Here is a 25,087-nt window from a genome sequence, read left to right on the forward strand (position 1 = left end):
TTTTTGATTGAAATATTCAAATTAAAATTTTATTTATCACATACATAAACACTATGACATTTAGTGAAATGGGTTTTAAGACTGTTCCTGTTGAAAAGAAAATACAATAGAAATTAAAATGTAGATGTAATAAAAAGGATGAATAAAGAGAGAAAATAAACAATAAACATAGATCTATGTATCTGGAGAATAAGGATAAATACAAAAAGTAAGAATAAAAATACATCTGTACAATGTGCAATGAATGGGAATGAATTGATTTACTTCACATTAATAAACTCAAAAACATCCTCCATTTACTTTAACAGAATGTGAGACGACTGCATCTTTCAGTGTTACAAATGCGGATATCAAGAGGAGACAAAATTACTAATGACAAATTGGGGACGGTGGCTTTCATGAGATTAGTTAATATTAGTGAGTTCAAAACACTTGTCAGTTGATTCAGATTCATATAGCTAATGTTTTTATTGGGGGAAAAATGCTGGCTGATCTTTGACAGTAGTTTTTAGTAACACTGTACTCTGTACTAATGTTATTTTATTTTGGTAACAGAATGGTTTTCTTCTATACAGAAAATTACTAGTCTTAACTCATTACACAATTTACACTAATTAAATATAATTCATTTACAATAATTGTTGACTATAGACGTTTACATTTTATGCTTCACTTCCTTATTATCAGTTTGTAGATATAAATGGAAGTTCTTAGAATAGTTCTAGGATCAGCATTGGAAATGCTATCTGGGCAGCCTTTCAGTTACTCCTACATGTGGATTTATTTATATGTGATTATTGTGTTACTTTCTGTATATACATGTAGGTGCATAAAGTATCCCCAGTTAGTCCAAAGCTTCTGGTATTCGATCTGTCACATCTAAACCTTCTATTAAAAGATGCAGATTCTTTGTTGGTATTGTTTAACTCTGTATATAAGTCTAGTCTGAAAGTCATTTATTTAGACAAACCTTTTGCTATTAGTTTTTTCTACGGTAAAGGTATAGATCTGGAAAGATAATGGGTAAAGAGTATTTTGATTAACTGGGATGTTTTAATGCTGTCACCCCATCACTTTCATGCATTTACTTAGGGTAGCTTCTTTATGCTCCAGGGTGCTCTTATGTTTTCTCAATGTTGAGCCTTGTGGCTCTTCCTTTGACTTATGCTGTCATAGCTACTCTTGCTGGAGTCCCGGGCTGCCCTCTGTGCACAACGTACCTTTTCTTAAACCGTTATAGGAGTAAGCATTTTTTTAATATTATTGTGCAGTAAGCTGTCCCATGTATGCTTACATTTCTGTAAAGCAGATTTGAAGATGATTAATCTTTTCATTTGTTCTCTAAATATTGTATGTACAACAACAACACTTCACATGTCATTTTTTTGACTATTTTTTTACACATTGCACAATGTATTTAGATGTTTATTTACTTGATAAAGCTTTTAAAACGATTGCAGCTTAGATTAAATCAGTTTATTAACATGTAACATAACTGACTTGAAAATGTCTTCACAAAATCCAGAGAATCTACTACTCCGGTCATATAATTCTACATTATTATAAAGTTTCTACTTTTCTCTTCCATTAAAAGTCTCAAAAATTCCACAAAACTCTTTTCACTTTAAATCTATCAAAATGAACCAAGATGACAACAATCCTAATTACAAATTACAATAAATATACATTAGAAGACATTGGTAAATGATGTGACTATTTGCTATTGTTGTTATCTTAGCCTCATCAATTAAGCTTAATAATAATAATAATAATAATAATAATAATAATAATAATAATAATAATAATAATAATTGGAACGCATTTATTCAGGAAAAGATTACAGCTACATTTATTATTACTGAATTCATAAAAAAGTCCAAATATCATGTGATTTCTCTTATTTGCTGAATTTGTATAATAAAACATTGCATAATGCTGCATTGTGTCTGCTTTTTGATCACAGGTATGTAGTTTATTTGATGATAATCTGTATTTTGAAGATTTGCTTGCTTCATAGGCACATAGGCAGATCAAATTAAACACAAATCAGGAACTAGCAAGTTCAAGTTCATGGATTAGCTTGACAAAGGCTGCTAAACATGTTAAATGGGTTAATTCTACATTAACATAAATTATTTTCCAATGAAAATACAGTTTATTATTTAGCATAACAATCAACAGTTTTCAGACCCTTTTGTTGGATGCCTTATACTCTTGTAGAGCCAGTGCATTAGAGATGATCATTTCAGAATTTTCATATATGGGCTCAGGAATGGACTCCTCTTTGGGCTGCAAAGATTCCATGATGCACTGGTGCAGGAACACATACTGAGACTGTGGGAGAGAAAAAGACATAATTCTGCTTCAGGAAACATGGGTCTACATATCTTTGTTTTAATTTAGGAATATATCAGCTTTATTCCAGCAACAGAAACTGAAGCAGTTAATAACTTTCTCTCTGTGCCTAAGACTAGTATTTTTAACATTTTTTATACAGTCTCAATTCGTTTGTTTGTGCATTGTTTGCATGATAATGGAGATTGACACTGCACTCCTGTCACTGAGACACTTGGGCCAGGACACAAGGTGGTTCTCTAATAATAATAATAATAATAATAATAATAATAATAATAATAATGGAATAATGAGACTTATCTGATAAAATAGGTCCACCTGGATGCACTATTCCATTAGAAAGAGTTCATCTCCATGAATGCTGTCCTTACTGGCAGGTAAGCAATATGGTATCACAGAGATATGCAAGGCATATTAAACCCCAATGGGAGGAGGGACCACATTTATAAGGCCTAGCGCTGAGTTTTTTTCCTAACAGTTTCCTACAACATTCTAGGCCATTTGATTGAATGGCACACTTTCATTGGTACAAAAACTACTCAAGAGTGTTCAGGCACAAGTCTCATTGCGAACAATCCATCTCCAAGGCAGGCACAGTAGCTGTGCAGATACACCTGATTGGCATTGCACGGGTAGACCTTGTGTGCCAATGCTGCAATGACACATTGGTTATTATGTATTCCCCTGGGAAAGCAGAACAGACCTGCTCCAAAAATGCAGATGAACTTAGTAACCCCTAGGACTCAGGGATTGCGTGGTCTCAAGTAATAACTACTCTGTGAATTTAATGCAAGCCACATTATAAAATATTACATTGTCTATACTGAAAATTTAACCTTTTGGCAGGGACTGCTAGACCAGGGCAGATGTCCATATACACTGAACATACAGTATATGTAGCAGCACTGCTACACATGGCCGCACTATTTGGATGGTATTTCAGTAGGCCCACAGAAACCTGTCACAAACTTGCAATAATCACATTGTGTTCTCCCAAGAGTCTTGCCTTCTCTTAAAAGCATTAACATTATTATCCTATGATGTAATGATTTATCCAGTTCACACTATTGACTTTACAAATACAATACATTACTTATGTGCATAATAAATGTGAAAAAAGAAAAATCTCTTTTCTCTCTCTGGAATATTGTTTCCAGTGACAAATGATGTGTTACAATTAATCTCACTGTGGTTTTTGATCTGGTGTAAACCATAGTGTGGCAAGTGAAACATTGGGTTCTGATGTGACATCTCAGTAATGCCCCTTTAAGGTTTGTGTTTCTCTGCTCATACGCTATTCACACATAAATAACACACTTATTTCAGTTCATCTGGTAGATATGAATTGCTTCAGGAGTTAAGCTTTCTGTACATATTTATATTTTTTCAGACCCCGGTGAATATTGATAATATCCCTTTAATGTGCTGTTCTTATAATGAACCTACCTGAGTCTGTACCATGAGAGGCCGGCTAACCCTCATGCCACGTACACAATCAGCAATGTTAACAAGTTCCTCTTTTTCCATCTGCTGCAGTAATAAGTCAAGGGCGATTAGAGTACCTGTCCTACCCACTCCAGCACTGCAGAGTGATGCACAAAAAAGGTGTAAACCTTTAGATGTTATTTGTAATTACAAATATGCAGCATACATATTAGGATTATACAGATAAATAAATAGATTATTGTGATTTGCTAACCTGCAGTGTACCACTGTAGGTCCACTAAAAGGGAAGGTCTCAATGTGCTTTCTAACTATCCAACGGAACTGAATCAGCTCTTCTGTTCTATTAGGAACTCCATGATCGGGCCATGCTGTGAAATGAAAGTGTGTTACTGCTTGCTCCTCTGAGGTAGATTCCTACACACATACAGAGAGAGAATATATTAACATCTAGATATGTTAAACATATTAGTACATGGCACCTTTTGCTTGAACCCACCCATTATTTAAGGGATCAAAAATGAACTTGTGACTGACAGGTGGTCTTTGCTGGTGGTGTGTACTGTTAGACTGATTGTTTAAACAATTCATAACTCAGAATGTCTACTGTTGAATTGAGCTCTGGGCTTTGCCTGAGAAGACTGCATTTATTGCTAAAAATGATAAAGCAACATGAAGACCAGAGAACTGTTTATGGCAAAATGAAAGCCATTTGTAAGCTGAACCGTGCATTTGAACCAAGAATTGTGCATTTGAATTGCCATTCAAAGAAAAGGCCATGCCACAAGATGTAAACCAATTATCAGCAGAATTGGAAAGCCATTTTGGAATCGGCAAAGAAATGTAAACCATATATAGGTGTGCAATGAAACTGTGAAATAAAAAAGCTCCTTCAGGACCATGGTGCTACACAGAATGATGAGCTACATAAAACAACATAGAACTAAGAACTAGGTCACATATTTATTAACATAATTCTATATAAAATGCATGTGTGCAAACATGTGAAAACAGTGCAAGACAGAATACAGTTCTGTAAAGATATATACACTACAATACAATAGTATTCACAGAGCTGTGCCGACCAGTAGATAGTTCTATAGTTGAGTAAAAAGTGCATGTGTGTATGTTGGCGTCAGTCTAGTCTCTGGGAATTAATGAGTCTAATGACTTACACAGCCTGGTTATGTGGGCCTGAATGCTTTGGTACCATTTTCCAGACAGCAGGAGGGTTAAGAGTGTGTAGATTGCATGGGGGTCATCCACAATGCTTTTGGATATGCAGGTGCAGCTTGTGGTGTAAGTGTCTTTGATGGAGGGAAGAGTGACTCTGATAATCTTCTCAGCTATCTTCACTATCTGTTGACGGTCATGCAATTCATAAACCAAGCAGTGATGCAGCTGCACAGGATACTTTCAATAGTCCTGTAGAACATGGTCAGGATGGGGTGGTAGTTGTGCTTTCCTCAGGATCCACAGAAAATAGAGCTGATGCTTGCCATTTCTGGTAAATGGTGTTGAGGGAACAGGTGAGGTTCTCAAACAGGTGAACACCAAGGAGAGAAGTTATTGGCTATAAAAATAAGGCCTTTGGCTTTTGCACCTCCTCTCTGTATGCTGACACATTGTTGTTGCTGATGAGTCCCCCTCATGGTTGTGTCAACTGCGAACATAATTATGTGGTTCAAGCTGTGCACTGCTAAAGTCATGAATCAAAAGAGTGAATAGCAGTGGACTGAGCACACAGCCCTGAGTGTCCCCTATGCTCAGTGTGGTGGTATTGCTTGGTGGTAAAATGCTGTTCCCAATTTGGACTGACAGGTCTCTGAGTCAGGACATTAACAGTCCAGTTGCAGGTGAAAGTGTTCAGGCCCAGCAGGCTCAAATTTTCAAGATTTTTGTACATGTGTCTCATTGTCCAGGTTGGTAAGGTACAACTCATCCAGTCCTGCAATACTACTACCTGCCCATTGGATCCACTCCCTTCCACTATGCTCCAGACCATCTCGCAAGACCTTCTGCCCTTCATTACCACTATCATCAATAGATCCATAGATCTGGTCAGGTACCAACACCTTTCAAGATTGCAAGGGTTATTCCCATCCTAAAGAAACCTGCTCTGGATCCATCAGACATCAGTAACTACAGACCGGCATCACTCCTCTCGTTTCTTTCAAAAATTCTTGAACACATTGTCTATAATCAACTGTCTGTCTATCTCTCACAGAACAACCTCCAAGATCCCAACCAGTCTGGCTTTAAAGCAGCTCATTCAACAGAGACAGCCCTTTTGGATGTCTCTGAGAAACTACATGCTGCTAGATCAGCCAAACTGTCATCCGTCCTTATCCTTCTTGACCTTTCAGCAGCGTTTGATATGGTCAACCACAAGACTCTCTTATCCACCCTCAGGAGTCTTGGGATTTGCGGATCAGCTTGGGAATGGTTTGCTTCCTACCTGGAAGGACGCTCATATCAGGTAACATGGAGGGGAGTGACATCTGCTCCACGCAGACTCTCCACTGGTGTCCCACAGGGCTCAGTACTTGGTCCTCTTCTTTTCTCCCTGTATACCCACTCTCTTGGTGAAGTTATTTCCTCACATGGGTTCTTTTACCACTGCTATGCTGATGATACACAACTTATCTTCTCTTTCCCACCCTCAGATACCACAGCTTCTGATCGGATCTCAGCATGTCTGGCAGAAATTTCATCATGGATGACTGCTCATCAGTTAGATCTCAATCCTAGCAAAACTGAACTGCTGTTCATCCCAGGTGATTCATCCCCAGGTCATGACCTTGCTATATCCTTGCACAACGATATATCCTTGCACACGGATACTATATCCGTGCTAAATAGTTTAACACACGATGTAAATATCAAGACATGAAAGTTAACATTTTTATTGCAATCCTACTGTATAGCATCAAAGGTTATGCTATGTTGTTAGCTTGATCACCAGGCTCACATTTCTGATGATAAATTCTCGTTGAGTCCAGCAACTCTCTTTCTGCTCTGACTGGATAGTGACCAACAGGTTTCCATAGAGGCAGGGCATGTTGTCCATTGGCCAGTAATGCTCACATTTAGTCTGCAGAGAAAGAAAAAGGGAATATTTTAGAAATGTAAGTTACAGTAGGAAATTAAACTTAACTAAACTAAAAGGAACAAACCATCTGAAGGTTTTACTGTGGCAAATAATGTTTTTGATCTGCTTTATTACTAAATAAAGTAACAGCCTATGGCATTTATAATTGTTTGAATTTCTATATTTATAACTAATGAAGCTGGAGAATGGTGTAGTAGTGCAGAGGGTTGTACTGCAATCTCACCACTCCTGAAGATCTTGACCTTGGGTTATTGTCTGTGCAGAATTTTCCCCTTGGTCATGTCATTTTTCTCCAGCTTTTCTGTTTTCCTACCCCTGTCCAATAACTTGCTTTTAGGTGTAAATTTGTGTGTGTGAATGGTGGCCTTTGGTGGACTGCAATTTCTGCTGGTGTTCATTCTCCCTTGTTCCCAGTGTTCCTAAATAGGTTCCAAAACCACTAAAACCCTGACCAGGATAAAGCAGTTACAGAAGATGAATTAATGAAAGAACCTGCTATTTGTCAAGTTGAGATACTCGTCTAGTTTGCATATGTGTAAGAGATTGTGTAATGATAGAGCAAGCTGGGTATTGCAAGTTCCAAATAGCTTCCCTACAGAGACCTTTCAGCTTTGAAACTGTGAAGTAGGAAGCCTTCAGAGCGAGTGCTGCATAGTCATGGTCTTTATTCATTACCTGGAAAAGGGTTAAAATTGTATTTTAGTTTGCACTTTTGTTAAACATTCTCAAAAGCTTACCTTTCCACCTTCAGTACAGTTGGTTAACATAACAATGGCTGAGGACTTCTGCTCCCACACCATTCTCCAAAAGTCATTGACAGTGAAGGGGAGGGGACCCTGAGCAGCAATGTACTGCTTCTTTTTCTTGCCATAACCCTAAAACAGCACATCATCTTTTATTGCCTGGCTATATTACAAGATATGGCATACACTAAATGTAAATGAAAGAATTACATGAATGTAGTTAGCATTAATGTAGTCTGAATCAGAACCAGGAGGTTCAGCAAGCTTCACACGAGATGAATCATCTGTGGAGTAAATAGAAAATGAACATAGTAACTACCTTTAATTGGTCAAACAAAGACCATAAAATTAATAGAATAGCAGTCAAACTCAGGTTTTCACATAATGTTGCACATCTGTTTATTTTTGCTAAACACTCACAGGCTTGTACATTGCTAAATCGATTCTTGTCCTTGTTTTCAGGAAGTGTAGCAATTTTACAACTCTGATCTGTACCCACTGTACTTAAATCCTGTAAACATAATGTGAAAAAGATGACATTATTAATCAAAACTCATGCTCTTGAAGCACATTAATCAATGACATATTAGAATGAACACCTACAGTACATATACACAAGCTGTGTTTCTGTACAGTACCTCATATTCCTCAATGAAACCACGGTTCTCATCACAACTCATGGCACTAAAGTGCCCTGGAAAGTTCTTCAGAGGAATTGGTCTGAAGAAAAAAATTAAATAGACCTTCCACATTAATTTAATGTGTTTGTTTTTTAATTATTTTAACTAAAAATGTATATATAGTGAATCCCACTTACTTGTACTTATTACTGGAAATTTTGGATTTGCTAAAAATAGTGGAACAAAGCAATTGTATAAATGATGAACAAATTCTGATTTAGACAGTGTTTAATAAAAGTTGCAGTTATCTAGCCATACATACATACATACATACATGCATACATATATATTGATGGAGCATGTCATGCTGGCACAACTGTGACTATGACAGCATGACATTGTGGTGTATTGAGTACCATATCATCCAGAGTAATGCCAGTATATCACCACAAAGGATGAAACACATCCAACAGGAGTAAATGTTGACAGGCACTACTTAAAAAAATCCAAAAAACATAAAACCACATCTACCCAACTCACTGCAGATTTAAATACACACCTTGACTCTCCTGTTTTCACCAAAACTTTTCATCGGGAGTACCACAAGGTCAATATTCATGGTCGGGCTACTATAGCCAAACCTTTGTTCAGTCATGCCAATGCCAAACATTGGTTTTAATGGTGCTAACAGCATTGTAAATTGGGCTGTGGATAATGTGAAATGTGCACTGTTCTTCTTTTTCCCAGATCTGGGAGAGTCATGTTGTGAAGCCGTAAAAAAGCTTACCATATGCATCTAATGGTTTCAACATTGTTCCCTGGTGATGGTACATCAGGATGTTTGATTAACTTTTTTAGATTAAACAGCTTCTGTGGACAGCACAGTCACCAGATCTCAATATTATTGAACCACATTGGTGAGGGTGAGTGATGTAGTGTCCCAGCCACTGTTCTGCAAGAGGAATGGCTCAAAATTCATCTGCACATGCAGAACGTTTTCCAGTCATTGTCTATAGACAAGCTCAATATGCTGCAATACCTCAACAGACCCATCTCTGAACTTCTCCAAACCAAACTGACCTAGATCACTGTGCCCACCCTATTGGTCAATGGATCACCAACTTCCCTGCAAATAGACAGCAGCAATTAAAGTAAGAGGAACTATTCATTACCATCAACACTACCACTTTTCAGGAATGTGTTTTCTCTCCAGTGTACTCCTTCCTGTAGATTAATGACTGCACTGCTAATGAGCCCTCTGTCAACCTCCAGATACCCCCATGGTCACTGGTACCATTACTGATGCTGACATCTGCATAACTGATGGAAGGTTCAACAACTGGTGCAGTCAAATCAACCTTGAGTTGAAAATGCTCAAAACACTGGAGATACAGTGGAATAATTCAGATTCATTGGCTCTACCTGAAGAGGGAGAGATACAATGACTCTATTGTTAAAAAGGCCCAACAGAGATAGTTCAACCTGCTACAGGAGCAGCTAACACAGTTCTACTCATCTGTCACACAATTTAGTTTAGCTCAACCAAATCGGATAAAAGGAATCTAAAACGAACATTTACTACCCACCCACCCTCCGAGAACTGTATTTCTCCAGAATGAAGAAACATGCAGGTAGAATCACTCTAGACCCCACATATCTAACCCAGCCCTTCTCCCCAACTCCCCCCAGAGCAATATTATAAACACACATTTACCATGTGTGGTAACATTCTCTCTCAAAACCAATAGCAGCACCCACCTGGATGTTTTTGACTTGTGATGCCATATAAAGATACCAATACAGAGGATGAGAATGACCAGCAGAAGGGATGTTAGAACACCTGCTATGACTCCTATAAAATATTAAAGCGATTAAAGTTATCTATTAGAAGTTACAAATATATAGTTTGGGTGACAAATTAAAGGGCAAGCCACAATTTAATGCTGGGCCACCACAAATCATCAGAACATGATATATGATGATATATTTACAATAATCTGGAACTGCTTTGAAGAGATGAACATCATTCTTCCAAAAGATATTCCCAGAACTGTTCTTGTAATGATTAAAATGAAGGCCCCTAATCACTTTTCCTTTGATTTGTCATCTGACTTTTTGTGTAAAACACTCCCATTATTCAGTCTCTCTTACCTCTTGGGTCAGTCTGACAGGTAATTGAAACTGGGACACTCTGTATAGATCCAGAGAATGCAGACACAGTAAAGGTGTACCACTGGGCGGGGAGCAGTCCATCAATTTTTAGTCTTTCCCCTGTGTGACTAAAGCTTGTGCTGCTCATGTTGACCTGTACAGCTGTCCTCCCACCATTTGGAGGGTCCCAAGCAAGAGTTAGACCATATCCCCCTGATGAATACTGACAGTGTAATCCAGTAACTCTATTTGGAACTGGGTAGGAAAGAGTCACAGTAAATACACAGCTTTAAAATGAATGAATTCTTTTATTCATTAATTTTAATTTAATTTATTTATTTAATTGACAATAATAAATTACATTAATGAATTAAATTTTGAAACTAAATTGCAATAATTTATAATAATAATACTGGCCAAATTAATGGGTTATTGACTCAAAATTAAAAAGTCATGAACAATAGTCGTTGGGCATAATGCTGGTTATATTTTTTGTTTTCTTTTATTATTTTTTGGCAGAATGCTTAGCTTATTTGTGCATAATGTGATTCATCTTATACCTATAAGTTAATCATACATATGTGTACATAATTAATAGCATCTAAATGAATTTATATTCCATGATACCAGAATAATACTTAAGTGTTCAACAAACATAGAAATGTGCTAAATATCACACACTGATTGTAATATATTAAAAGAAACAGAAGACATACTGACTAGTGTGACTTGTAATGTTGTAACCTCTGCTTTCCACTCCATCAAATACAGTGTAGAGAGTAAAGATGTATGCAGTTCCAGCAGTAAGATCAGTGACTGTGTATGTCACTACAGAACCTTCTTCTGATCCACTGAGACTGATATTCTTACTATTGTAGCTCAGTGTGTAATTGTAAATGTTGTTGTTGTCCACTTTATCCCATTTTAATATTAATGAAGTCTCATTGCAACTGTTTACATAAACGTTGGCAACACTAAGGGGAGCTGCAAAAAATGAAGAGAATATGTGCAATTTAAAAACAAAAAGAAAAAAATTAATAATATACAGTCCCCATGCATTCATTTTCTGATATTTTGTAATGAGTACTCTTTTCTAATGCAGTACTTCCCCTTATACACTGTTTTGTATACATTGCAAGGTATTTTATGAAACTGACAGAGGCTGATATTCAGGGCATATTCTGATGGCAAGGAGGAGGATGCAATTGCAGATGTAACTGCATGGGCCACCTCTGGGTATGGGGCCAGGATTGTTTTTGCATCATTCCCAAGTCAGTGTTGGATCTAGGATGTCACGAGAATCCACCCACAGTCTCTCCTCTGAACCGTACCCTTCCCAGTCCAAATTTTGAAGATGGCACTTCCATCTATGATTTCCTTCACAAGATAGGCAACTGACAATGTCCAGTGAAAGAAGTGGCGATTTGACGGTGGTTCCACACTAGTTGTCCTATGGGTCAGGCTTGAGTACTGACAAATAAAATGAGGGTAAAATCCAGTAGGTGGGTGATTCTAGACAGTAGGTCACACATCTGCCTTAGGATATTGAAGGGACCTATGGACCTGGGACTAAGCTTTTTGAAGGGCATTTGGAGTTGGAGGGTCTTTGTGGGTAACTGAAGCAGTTGGCCAGGTTGGTAGTTAGAGTGGGGGTGGTGCTGTCAGTCAGCTTGCATGTACTGGTAGCAGATCATCCCTTGTAGCTCAGTTCTGTGACAGAACTACTTGTCCAAGACTAGCACATTCACCGGTTCTCCCAAACAGCAGGGTTTGGAAGCCAAGTACACACTGAAAAGGGGTCAGACCAATGGAGGAATGTGTTAGAGTTCGGAGTTTACTTAGCCTATGGGAAAAACTTTTGGTTTGCGGTTTTGTTTGCAGCTACAGCAGAAACGTAAGTATCAACCAGTGTTCTGGTCTAGCCGCTAGACCTGCCTGTTAGATTGGGTGGTATCCTGATGTGCGACTGACGTTAATGTTCATCATGTTGCTGAAAACTTTCCATACTGTGAATGAAAAACAGGATCTCCCTGGCTGAGACAGTGTCCTCTGTGAGACCATGCACATAAACAATCAAACAAGTAAATGGCTGTCTCCATCACAGTACTGTAGGTAATCTCTTGAGGGGGACCAGTCGTCAGAACTACAAGATAGATGGCTAGATGAGACCACTGGGACTGCTGTGAATAGAACTACTTGGAATCTATGGTGCTGGCTTTAAACCTCTCATGCAGTAGTTGGTTATCAGCTCAGGTGTCTGTCATTTAACATTTGATGGTTACAGCATGAAGGAATTAGTATTAAACCCTAATAGACAATATGCAATAGCAGAAAGGACATTTATAATCACACACTCCAGTGGCACCCAGATGAGGATGGGTTCCCTTTTGATTCCTCTCTAGTTTCCTTGCCACCATTGCCTCAGGCTATGTCTATTGTTTAAAGCACTATACAAATTAAATTGAATTGAACTGAATATATCCTATTATGTAGCATTAAGGATTTTAATTTTAAAACATCACATCCTTAATAATGGATTGCATCAGGGTTCACTTTATACTAAATAGCTATACAGTGATCAGGTATGATGGTTTCTCTTATAACCTTTATGTCTGTAACACACAACTATTCCTTCAGCCACTTCCCAAAACTTGATTAACCAATCAGAATGATGCATTTTTTGAGTACTAACTTTACCACTGTTGTAAATCTGTCTGAAGTTGAAATTGAAGCAAACACAGTAAATACAATTTTAAATACAAGTCAAATTCAATTTCGACCCAGCAGTAATAAAAGATATGTAAATTTTCACATTTTGGTTAAAACAAAATTTTTCATATTGCAGAGAGAATTTCAGAGAATATAGACAATTCATAAAAGATGAAATGAAATGAGAGATGAAAACTCAAAAGTTTTATTTAAGGTTATTTAAACTTAAGTTTATCTGAAGATAGTTACTACTTACTAGTGACTGTGGTAAGAGTTTTCCCAGTGCTCTGAACGTCTTTAAATACAGTGTAGAGAATAAAGGTGTAATTCGTCCCAGCATTAAGATTTTGGACTGTGTATGTAACTGCAGAACCTTCTCCCGATCCATTGATGCTGACATTCTGACCATTGTAGCACAAAGTGTAAGTGTAATTGCTGTTGTTGTTTACTTTTTTCCATTCCAGTTTCAGTTCAGTCTCATAGCGATTTTTTACAGAAATGTTGGCAACCTGACGCGGAGCTTCAAGGAAAGAATAGTGGCAAATTTCATTATGAAAACATGGTCATTTCTACTTCCCACTGGCACACAGGGGGAGCAAGGAACAAAATGAATAAAAATGCACTTTACCATCCTTATAATTTGACCAATACTGTCACTTGGACATTTATACTTAATTATGAAAAGTGAAATATTTTAAGAGAATATATTAATGAGAAAAGACTACAGACAGGGCACAGGATGAAATGAACATGATAGCAGCATGTAGGGATTTTAAATTTAAGTTTAAGTGATGAGAGTTCATACTTACTAGTGACACTTTTAAAAGTGTACCCAGTGCTCTGAACACCTTCATATACAGTGTAGAGAATGAATGTGTATTCTGTTCCATTAGTAAGATCTGGTACTGTGTATGTCACTGCCGAACCTCCTTCTGATCCATTGATGCTGACGTTCTGATTATTGTAGCACAGTGTGTAAGTGTAATTGCTGCTGTTGTTTACTTTATCCCATTCCAATATTAATTCAGTCTCACTGCGATTCTTTACAGAAATCTTGGCAACCTGACTAGGAGCTTCAAGAAAAAAAAGTTGTATATATGTATTTACATATATAAATATGTGTATATACAAAATTATTTTGAAATCCCAATGTCATATAGTACCTAAATGAACCAGAAAAAGTTGTAAAATTCAGTATTTCTATTATCCAGTGCCTATAGATAAACCTCAAACTGATACATCAAAGTTATGGTAAAGTAAATATTCAACAGAATATATTAGTTAGAGAAGCCTACAGACAGGACACATGATTAAATAAAATGTTCAGATATTAAAAACTATTTCTCATTGGTTTCTAGATCAATCAATCTTTAATTTAATTCATGAATTTTATACTGAATCAGAAAATATTTTTTCCTTAATTTTCTTAGATACTAAAAGAATTAAAACATAAAATAATCCAAATTGAAGTGCAAAATACTTGTTCAGGGTTATTTAAACTTAAGTTTAGAAAAGAGTTCATATGCTATTCTAGGTGGTTGCTATAGTATTCCTGTTTCTTGCTAGGGGGCTTTCTATAGTACTTTAGGTTGTTTCTATTATGTTTCTATACTAACAGCTTGTTTCAAGGGAGATGAAAACTCAAAAGTTTTATTTAAGGTTATTTAAACTTAAGTTTATCTGAAGATAGTTCACACTTACTAGTGACTGTGGTAAGACTTTTCCCAGTGCTCTGAACATCTGTAAATACGGTGTAGAGAATAAAGGTGTATTTCGTCCCAGCATTAAGATTTTGGACTGTGTATGTAACTGCAGAACCTTCTCCCAATCCATTGATGCTGACGTTCTGATTATTGTAGCACAAAGTGTAATTGTAATTGCTGTTGTTGTTTACTTTATCCCATTCCAATATTAATTCAGTCTTATTGCGATTCTTTACAGAAATCTTATTAACATTATTGGGACCTGCAACAAATAAAAAGTTATATCATTCAGAATAAGAACATTTGGATATCAGAGTGATTAAGTGTCAGTGAACAATCAAATGTTCTTATTCTGAATTGTTATATAATTCAGAATAAGAACATTTAATTGTTCACTCACTCTGATATCCAAATAGTAAAAAACACAAAGTAAAGCAGCATAATTGATCAACAACTGTACATGTATAATTCTTTTTCCATGCTTCTACAAAGTGCAGAATCTAAAGTAGCTTATTCAAATACAAATGTCACACTACAGTGTAAATGAAAGTTTAGTCAACTTTAAAGACTATTGATAATTGATCTGTTCAGAACTGCATCATAATATATTTTACAATCCTTATAATTTGAAAAAATACTGCTAAAACTCTCACTCACTCACTCATTTTCTACCGCTTATCCGAACTACCTCGGGTCACGGGGAGCCTGTGCCTGCGTCATTGGGCATCAAGGCAGGATACACCCTGGACGGAGTGCCAAACCATCGCAGGGCACACACACACTCTCATTCACTCACGCAATCACACACTACGGACAATTTACCAGAGATGCCAATCAACCTACCATGCATGTCTTTGGACCGGGGGAGGAAACCGGTGTACCCGGAGGAAACCCCCGAGGCACGGGGAGAACATGCAAATTCCACACACACAAGGCGGAGGCGGGAATCGAGGTGTGAGGAGAACGTGCTAACCACTAAGCCACCGTGCCCCACTTCTAAAACTTAATTGGATATTTAAGTTTAATCCGGGGGGGCACGGTGGCTTATTGGTTAGCACGTTCGCCTCACACCTCCAGGGTTGGGGTTCGATTCCTGCCTCCACCTTGTGTGTGTGTGTAGTTTGCATGTTCTCCCCGTGCCTCGGGGGTTTCCTCCAGGTACTCCGGTTTCCTCCCCCGGTCCAAAGACATGCATGGTAGGTAGATTGGCATCTCTGGTAAATTGTCCGTAGTGTGTGATTGCGTGAGTGAATGAGAGTGTGTGTGTGCCCTGCGATGGTTTGGCACTCCGTCCAGGGTGTATCCTGCCTTGATGCCCAATGACGCAGGCACAGGCTCCTCGTGACCCGAGGTAGTTCGGATAAGCGGTAGAAGATGAATGAATGAATGAAGTTTAATCCAAGGAATCCTATTTTAAGAACATTTTTAAATAGACAAATATCAACCTGTCTAACAAAACTTAGTTGCTTATTTATTTTTTTATTTTTAAAAAAAAATATGTTTGCATGGTAAAAGATTAAAATAGGTACATTTAAATGAGAAATCACACTTACTAGTGACAGAGGTAAAGTTGTATCCAGTGCTCTGTGCTACTTGAGTTTTAGTGTAGAGGGTAAATTTGTAGTTAGTCCCAGCAGTAAGATTTTTGACCGTGTATGTCACTACAGAACCATCAACTGATCCATTGATACTGATGTTCTGACTATCGTAGATTAGTGTGTAATTGTAATTCTTGTTGTCAACCTTGTTCCACTGCATTGTTAGTGTCCTTTCAGTGCGATTTATTATAGAGACACTCTCAACATTACTAAGAACTAAGAGAGAAACAGAAAAAACCTTTAGAAAAAGTATAGCTATAATTGTCTTAGCAAAGTTTTTTTTAAGTGTGACTCACCACAAATACAACTGAGGCCTAACATATACTTAGGCTAAAGACATTCAAACTCTCCATATTGAAATTTATCATATATTTTCTGTGTTAAGTAAATTAGGTAGTTTTAATTAGAAAGCACTATTTAAAATATTGATAAAATACTGATTAAATTTAGTTTTTGTTTACTATATCAGATTTTCAGTGAGTCAAAATATAACAAACACTGTGTTAGAATGTGGAATGTGTAGCAGGTATGCTTAAGAAGACCAAGTTTTGCATCAGTATTTTTAAATAATCCTCCTTCCTCCTGATGCTATCTAGTTTTTGAAGTGCACCAGTCCTTTTCCTCCAGAAAAACTGCTTCACAGTTGGGATGACGCTTTTCAAAAAGCCTCTTTAGATTAGATTAGATTAGATTAGATTAGATTAGATTAGATTAGATTACATCCATCCATACATGCTGATTAATAGTTACAATTTTGATTTGCCAGACCAAAGTAAGCTTCTTCAGAAGATTGGCGATCACCTCCAAATTTTAGTCTGACCAAAGTCTGTTGGTCTTGGAGTAGGGGCTTATTCCTTTAACATCAGCCATGGTGATGAAGGCTTTTCTTAATCATGGATGTATGTACTTTCGTACATGATGCCTCCAACTCATTTTCCAGTTAATTTGCTCCTGTTTAGGGTTCAGTTGAGTCTTTTGTATCAAATTGTACTCATCTGTGGTAGTTCATTTGTGCCACTTGACTGAATGAGGCGGTGTTTGTGTAGTCCCAAAATAGTCTCATATTTGAGCAAATGGAATTCTGATATAGTCAAATAAATCTGAAATAAATCTCTGTTAATCGATTGCTTTAAAATGACTTCAGAAGACTTCAGATTAGATCCCATAATTTACTTGCCTAACAAAATGCATGGTAACATGCATGCATAATTGCTTTTTCACAGTACTCTATATTAATATCTGACTTTCATACAGGGCCGGCCCGTGGCATAGGCAAAAAATTTTTAATGACCATCATGAGCTCCTTCAGGCAATATTATTTCTGGCAGTTAACATAATTTTAGTACTGACCGATCATCGAGCTGATTAAAATATTGTTACAATAAAATAAAACTGACATTAAAAAATCATAAGATTTGACAGCATGTCATGTGGACTAATTAAACACTTTCTGCATTATGACATTACTTCATAATGCATTAATTATGGATGGTGCGTGCAGTTACCATAAGTATTAATTTTTTAAGTGCACTTAAACTATTCTTTGTAAAAAAAATAAACAAATAAAGAACAATTATTAGGGGCACAAGGCAGAAAAAAAGAAAAGAGCAGAAAAAAGAGCAATATAGAGGTAAGGAGCACAAGTTAACACCTGTGTATTAGCCTATGATTTTTATGTAGTATTTTGAAATAGCCTTTGTAGAACATCTTAACTAGCAACACTGACACTCCGGAACATTTTTGCTTGTTTAAAGTTAACTGCTTATTTTATTTGACTTTATTTACTTTAAATCTTATGTAATGTTTTAATTTCAGTGACTGTTGGTCAAATGTGTTTGTTATTTATTATCACAATTTATGTTAGTGATTATCATTATTTATGTTATATTATAGTAAACTTTTGAAAAATCTGAATTTTCTGAATTTTTAAGTGGTGGTAGGGTGGTTGGGCAGAAATCTAAAATCTCGCCTAGGACACCAACAGAGCCTGGGCCAGCCCTGCATCCATATGTGGAATTAAGTTTTCCCTTCACTGGAACCATTTGGCCATTTGGCCACAAAATGAGCTGCATTGAGATGATTTGCCAAAGTTGGGTTGTAAGAGACCAAAATGATCAAAAATATGTGAGCGTGACTGACAGGGCTTTCTTGCCCAGGTGTGCTGAGTTACTCTGATTATTTAAGCAACTTTAATGTCTGCTTTTTGTTTGTGCCCAAGGTTTTGCCATTGAAGCCTGCATTTTTTTGCCACTGAAGCCTCAACATACAGTAAAGAGATCAGTCTATGGAAATAATGCAAGTCAGTTTGTAGCTGACATCAATGTCAAAGTCAAGGACAGCCTCCAAATGGCAGAGGTGACAATCACAATGCAACATAATTTGAAGCACTATTTTATAACAATGAAGCATATAAAACCAGCTTAAAAGTGACGTGACATACAGCTAAGTATGGTGACCCATACTCATAATTCGTTCTCTCCATTTAACCCATCCAAAGTGCACACACACACACACTCCGTGAACACACACCCGGAGCAGTGGGCAGCCGGAGCAGTGGGCAGCCATTTATGCTGCGGTGCCCGGGGATCAGTTGGGGGGTTCGGAACCCACAACCTTAGGGTTAGGAGTCAAACTCTCTAACCATTAGGCCACGACTTCCCCTTACTGCCATTCCCCCGAAAAGTACTGGACCAGCAAGGTCACTTCTTTTCTTTTTGTAATAATAATAATAATAATAATAATAATAATAATAATAATAATAATAATAATAATAATAATAATACAAAAATTAACAGGAAGAAAAAAAAGAATAAGAAATCAAAGACAAAAATACAAAACTTACATGGTGGGGTGGTAGCTGTTGCCACTGTTGTCGGAAATGATGTTGAGATTCCCTGTGAATAAAATGAATGAACTGTTTACTAAATAATAATGTAAACATAATAATAATAATAATAATAATAATAATAATAATAATAAGAAGAAGAAGAAGAAGAAGAAGAAGAAGAAGAAGAAGAAGAATATAAAAATAATAATGATAATAATAATAATGATAATAATTATTAGCATTATTATTATTATCATTATTATTTTTCTTATTATTATTATTAGTAAGTCATAACAAGTACTTTTATTAAGTAAAACACACAAAAGTATGAAGAAGTTAACAAATTTTCTATTCTGACTAGAGCTTGCATAATTTTTCTCTAAAGTATTTAAGGTATGACCTCTCTCTCATGGCATACCTTTCCATGGATTATTTTTCATTGGCCTTCTTCTGAATTGCACCCTTCCTCACCAGTGTTCCACTGATTTATGCCCATTATAAACATATCCACCAATCACAGGAAAAACATATGGGCCTTCCAAGTGACTATGGCTGTAGAAAGCCACTGGCATTGTTGATGCATGCTTATTTACACATCAGACCGTGGTCTATGACACCTTATTTTGTCTGTTGTAGATATTTTGCAGGATGGTGCTCTGAAGCAAACCATGTTAAAAAGAAAAATAATTCTTAAAATTAAGAAAGTGGGATAGTTTGAATAATTAACAAGTATTAAAAAAGGACTTTTGTTTTAAACAGTGTTTTAGAATTTTCAAGAAGAAACTGAATAAAATAAATAATAAATAATGAAACAAAACAAACAAACAAACAAACAAACAAACAAATAAATAAATAAATATTAACTAGCAGATAATTGACTAAAGAAACTAGTGTTTGTTAATCTGTTATATGTTTTCATCATGTTGCGGGACAATGAATCTGAAACAATGGCCAATATAGTGTTGGAGGTTTTATGTGTGGTCTATTAATCAGTTTTCACTGATTTCTCTTGCCTTAAGTAAGAGCAGTGTGTAGGGTTTAATAAGCAGATAAATAACAGAGCGGGCCATAAAATACTGCAGTCCACACAACATATTGTTAGTCATCAGAGTTCCAACGAGCAGGGGTGCCACTAGCAATTTTCGGCCCTATGAAAGAAAATGAGACTGGGCCCCATATAACTAGTACTGTTACTGTTACCAAATAAAATTATCTCTGGGGTCCCCAAAAAGTGCGTGGGCCCTTAGAATCGTCCTAACAATTTCCCCCCTTAGTGGCACCACTGAAAACATATCCACACACATTATTTGTGTGTATCTCACTGGCACGTCTGTGACTTAGACAGCAAGTCTTTGTGGTATTTCGCGTGCCATGGTACCCATGGTAATGTCGGCATACCACCACGAAGGACAAACTATGTCCAAGAGGATTAACTTTTGGCTAGAAGAAGTTGTCTGAAAGAGATGTTGGGGAACAAACTTGAATTGCATCCACAAAAAAAACAAAAAAACATAAAACTATAGCTGCCCAACTCACTGCAAAAATTAAACATGCACACTTTTGTTACCACCAAAACTTTCGGAGGCACCTTTGCTCACTCTTGGCAATGCCAAACATCATTTTCAATGTTGCTATCAGTGGAAATTTTGGGCTATGGACAATGTGAACACTGTCACTATAAAATAACCAAAAGGAAGGGGTGCAAGACACCACACATTAAACAGCAAACACATTTTTGGATTTGACCAGTTATGTTTTTGGTTACTTTTTTAATGTTGGGGCACATTTTGATTGATCAAATTTAAACTTGACTCTCTACTACACCAACTCCAGTAGGTGTCAGTATGGAGCTCTAAAAGTTTTTTTTTGAAACAGCTCTAATTGCTGTAATTTACATGCTTACATTAATAAATAAGGAAGATGTGTCTGGTTTGGCTGTGAGGAAAAGCCTGACAAGAGACTAATCACAAGTAACCACAAACAAACAGAGCAGCCTGAATCATTATTTCAAAAACTGTAGTGTATTATTTGTGGTGGACACAAAGGGGGGAAGTTGGGAATAATTGAAAGTGTCCTATTTTAATGGACCTATAAAAAATGGCCTGGCTTTACAGCAGTCAATAGAATGCACTACTGAGGTAATTGTTTACATGCAACTGGGCAAAGTCAATCAAACATTTTGTGTTACCAGACATATGTTAAGCCAATTAGAGTTTACTATATTTCTATAAGCAGTCATTTCAAAATAATTTTAACAAAACATTTTATTTCAGCTTCAATTTACTATATCAGACTTATAGTTTAGATACACCTTGCTGGTATTTCCCCCTCATGGGGTAGTCTTTTACAAGCACCTCACAATTCTACTTTCCTGGCTCAGGTCTTTTATGAATAATTATCAGTTTGTAGATCTTACTTGTGACTTCTCAAAGCATACTAAGGTTATATTGAGTGTTCTGCAAGGTTCTGTTGTAGGCCCACTGCTTTTCTCCTTATTCACAAACATGGTATAAGCTTCCACTGTAAAGCTGATGACATGTAGCTATATGTTTCAGCTAAGGCAGATGAGAGACCAGCTTAATAAGACTGAAGAATGTGTAAACTACTCCTACTTAAGTCAGAAGTGCTTTGTGCAGAGTAACTGTGGCTGACCTGGATGATCATGTGCATCAGTAAAATTGTAGTATTGACTCTGGTCTCTCATTTGAAATACACATAGATAGTATCAATAGGGGAGCCTTCTTTCATCCCAGAAATATTGCAAAAATAAGAAATATGATGTCAGTATATATGACATGTTTTTTTTAAACTCTAGGTTGGATTACTGTAATGCTTTACTATCTGGATGTTCCAGTAGGAGCATAAACAAGCTCTAGTGAGTCCAGAATGCAGCAGCTAGCATCCTAACTAAAACCAGAAGATTTGAACACATCACTCCTATCTTATCCAAGCTGCATTGTCAAGTAATAAAGGAAGGCTACAGTAGGGGGCAGAGCTTTTTCTTACAGAGCCCCACAGTTATGGAACAGCCTTTCAATTAGTGTTTGGTACTCAGACAGTCTCAGTATTTAGTGCTCAAGTCCAAGCTTTGTTTAGTCTAGCTTTTATAAATAGCTTTTTAGATAAATCATTTTTTTAGATAAAGAACATCTGCAGGGTTCATGGAGTGTTTGGAATGTTTGATGTTTGGATTCTGTCACCTTAGAACCCTCGTAGGTTGCCTCGTAAAGGACATCATTTTATGCAAAGGGTACTTAGGAAAGGAAAGAGCCATCTCCAGACTACTGTAACAAATACTAAAGCATATCGTTGTCTAAATGTCTTTGTATGCTGTAACATTAACATTATCCTTCAGTGGCACTTTAGGTTAAGTGTGTTTTGGTCTGTAGATTTGAATGGCTAAATAAAAATTAAGATGAATTAGTCCACAAGCATTTAATTTTATAATAATTAATTTATCTATGCATTTCTGCATGAGGGTGTATAAAATCCACCTCATGCTGAAATAGTGTAGTGGGGCATTGCGGTAGAAGAGAAATGATGATTACATTATCATTAACATTAACCTAATGACTGCTAGACTTTGTACTTTAGAAGGAAATCGTTGTATTGTGTCAATTGTTTTCAGTAATCTAACTTTATATTGCTATTTCCTTATTAGTCTGTTCTGCATTATATAGTCCAAGTGTACATCATAATTAAGTATATAGCATATCCATGCATCTTATTTACATCATGCATTTCTCTGAGAAAACTGATGCTCCTGATTTATACTGGAAAATAAAATATTTTCTTTATTTTTTATTTTTATTGTAAAGATCTTAAAACCTTTACAAAGCAATACAACATATGCAGAAATAAGTAGGTTTTCCATATTCTGCATCCTTAAACATGCAAATGCATGTAATCATAGAAATTATATCATAAATAATTATTAACACTAAATATGTTAATATTTATTTATGATGAAGATACAGGTCAAGATTACATGCATGATCATATGTCTGATTACATGCATTTGCATATAATATGATTACATGCATTTGCATGTGACAATTGCATGTAATCGTATAAATGATATCATAAATAATTATTAACATTAAAAATGTAATAATTTCATATGGTAGTGATTATTAATTATGCATGTACACTATAGTTAAAGTCACAAAAAGATCACTTTTTACCCATTCTGATGTTTGATATGAACATCAGCTAAAGGTCTTGACCTGTATCTTCATGATTTAATGCATTGTACTCCTGCTACATAATTGGCTGATTGGATAACTGTATAAATAAGCAGGTTTACAGGTGCTCCTTTTAAACTGGAGAGTGTACTATATTAGTGTTGTCATTGTGGATCACTTTAAATGGTTGTCATCTCAGGAACTACACAATAATGTTATCGCTATAAAATTCATTCATTCATTCATTCATTCATCTTCTACCGCTTATCCGAACTACCTCGGGTCACGGGGAGCCTGTGCCTATCTCAGGCGTCATCGGGCATCAAGGCAGGATACACCCTGGACGGAGTGCCAACCCATCGCAGGGCACACACACACACACTCATTCACTCACGCAATCACACACTAGGGACAATTTTCCAGAGATGCCAATCAACCTACCATGCATGTCTTTGGACCGGGGGAGGAAACCGGAGCACCCGGAGGAAACCCCCGAGGCACGGGGAGAACATGCAAACTCCACACACACAAGGCGGAGGCGGGAATCGAACCCCAACCCTGGAGGTGTGAGGCGAACGTGCTAACCACTAAGCCACCGTGCCCCCTCGCTATAAAATTCTTATTAGTAAATTCTACAAACATTCCTCTTTTTCCACTATTAAACTGACATGAATATTGTATATATTATTATATTGTTTACCATATTAATTAACATGCTGAGCCATAAACTGATGTGGGAAATAAACAATAATCATGAACAATCTGGTTCCAATTTCTTTGTTTTATATATATTTGTTTCCCCTGGCTTTAGATCAGTCGCATTGCCTATTAAGTAAAATCAAACGGAAAAGGTATTGCTTGAAATGGGTGTTCTGATTGCCCATGTATTAATTACAAGTTTAGAGTTGTGTATACAGCCAAGGTGCTGTTTTCTACAGTATATGCCATAAAAGGGTCTATAGTTCAGTGTAATTTGTAAATAGAAAACTGTTATTGCTCTCAAGAGAAGTTTTCAAAGTTGTTTTCCCTCTTAAACTGCAAAATGAAAACCTCATTTTTCTAGTACATGTCATGTAAACATGATCTAAATTCTTTTGTCTGTAATAATATATATATATATATTTCTATCTCTATCCAGGGCAAACCATGAAATGAATCTGGTTCCTCTCAAGGGTCCTTCCTCTGGATTGGTAATTATGGATACATTTTGTATCCTGTATTTATATATTTACGTAAAGCGTTTTGTGACAATGTCCATTAGAAATAAAATTAATTTGAACTAGAAATATAATTAATTGAACTTACCCACACAAAGCGACACAGAGAGAGCAGCACCAGAATCCGTCTCATGATGAAACCAAGCAGTGGTTCAAGCAGTGCAGAAAGCTTAATGGGGTGCACTGCTGGCACACTACAGTCTTACAATCACCTTCTTCTCCAGTGGTAGTACAACAGTTATTATGCTTAGATAATATAAAGCTATTTCCTAGTTTCTATTTGGTTTCCTTTTATAGAAACACACCCCTTCACCTCCCATGACTCTGTGACTTATCATATCTTGTTTTTATGGCACTTCTCTTTTTAATGCTGCTGGGAATATCCAAATACTTCAACCTTTGCCCTCCCTAGAGTATACTTCCTT

The 25,087-nt window shown here is 36.6% G+C and overlaps 2 protein-coding genes across 2 annotated transcripts in view; one reads left to right on the forward strand and one right to left on the reverse strand.

Annotated features, from left to right (window-relative positions):
* On the reverse strand, positions 1-24,924 carry ptprh (protein tyrosine phosphatase receptor type H). Its single transcript, XM_060862277.1, has 18 exons — positions 24,751-24,924; positions 19,277-19,328; positions 16,390-16,650; positions 14,835-15,098; positions 13,943-14,206; positions 13,390-13,653; positions 11,145-11,408; positions 10,425-10,679; positions 10,032-10,125; positions 8,471-8,500; positions 8,292-8,373; positions 8,074-8,164; positions 7,864-7,937; positions 7,648-7,785; positions 6,770-6,892; positions 4,055-4,215; positions 3,802-3,937; positions 1-2,334 (listed from the first exon to the last, which is right to left on the reverse strand). Exons 1-18 carry the CDS (start codon positions 24,793-24,795, stop codon positions 2,185-2,187), a joined length of 2,748 nt encoding a protein of 915 aa, XP_060718260.1. The 5' UTR covers positions 24,796-24,924; the 3' UTR covers positions 1-2,184.
* LOC132840435 (uncharacterized) overlaps positions 1-25,087 on the forward strand; it is a 370,465-nt gene that overhangs the window by 51,812 nt on the left and 293,566 nt on the right. The gene's annotated exons all lie outside the window — the stretch shown is intronic.

Source organism: Tachysurus vachellii, chromosome 25 (assembly GCF_030014155.1).
Source record: "Tachysurus vachellii isolate PV-2020 chromosome 25, HZAU_Pvac_v1, whole genome shotgun sequence".
NCBI lineage: Eukaryota > Metazoa > Chordata > Actinopteri > Siluriformes > Bagridae > Tachysurus > Tachysurus vachellii.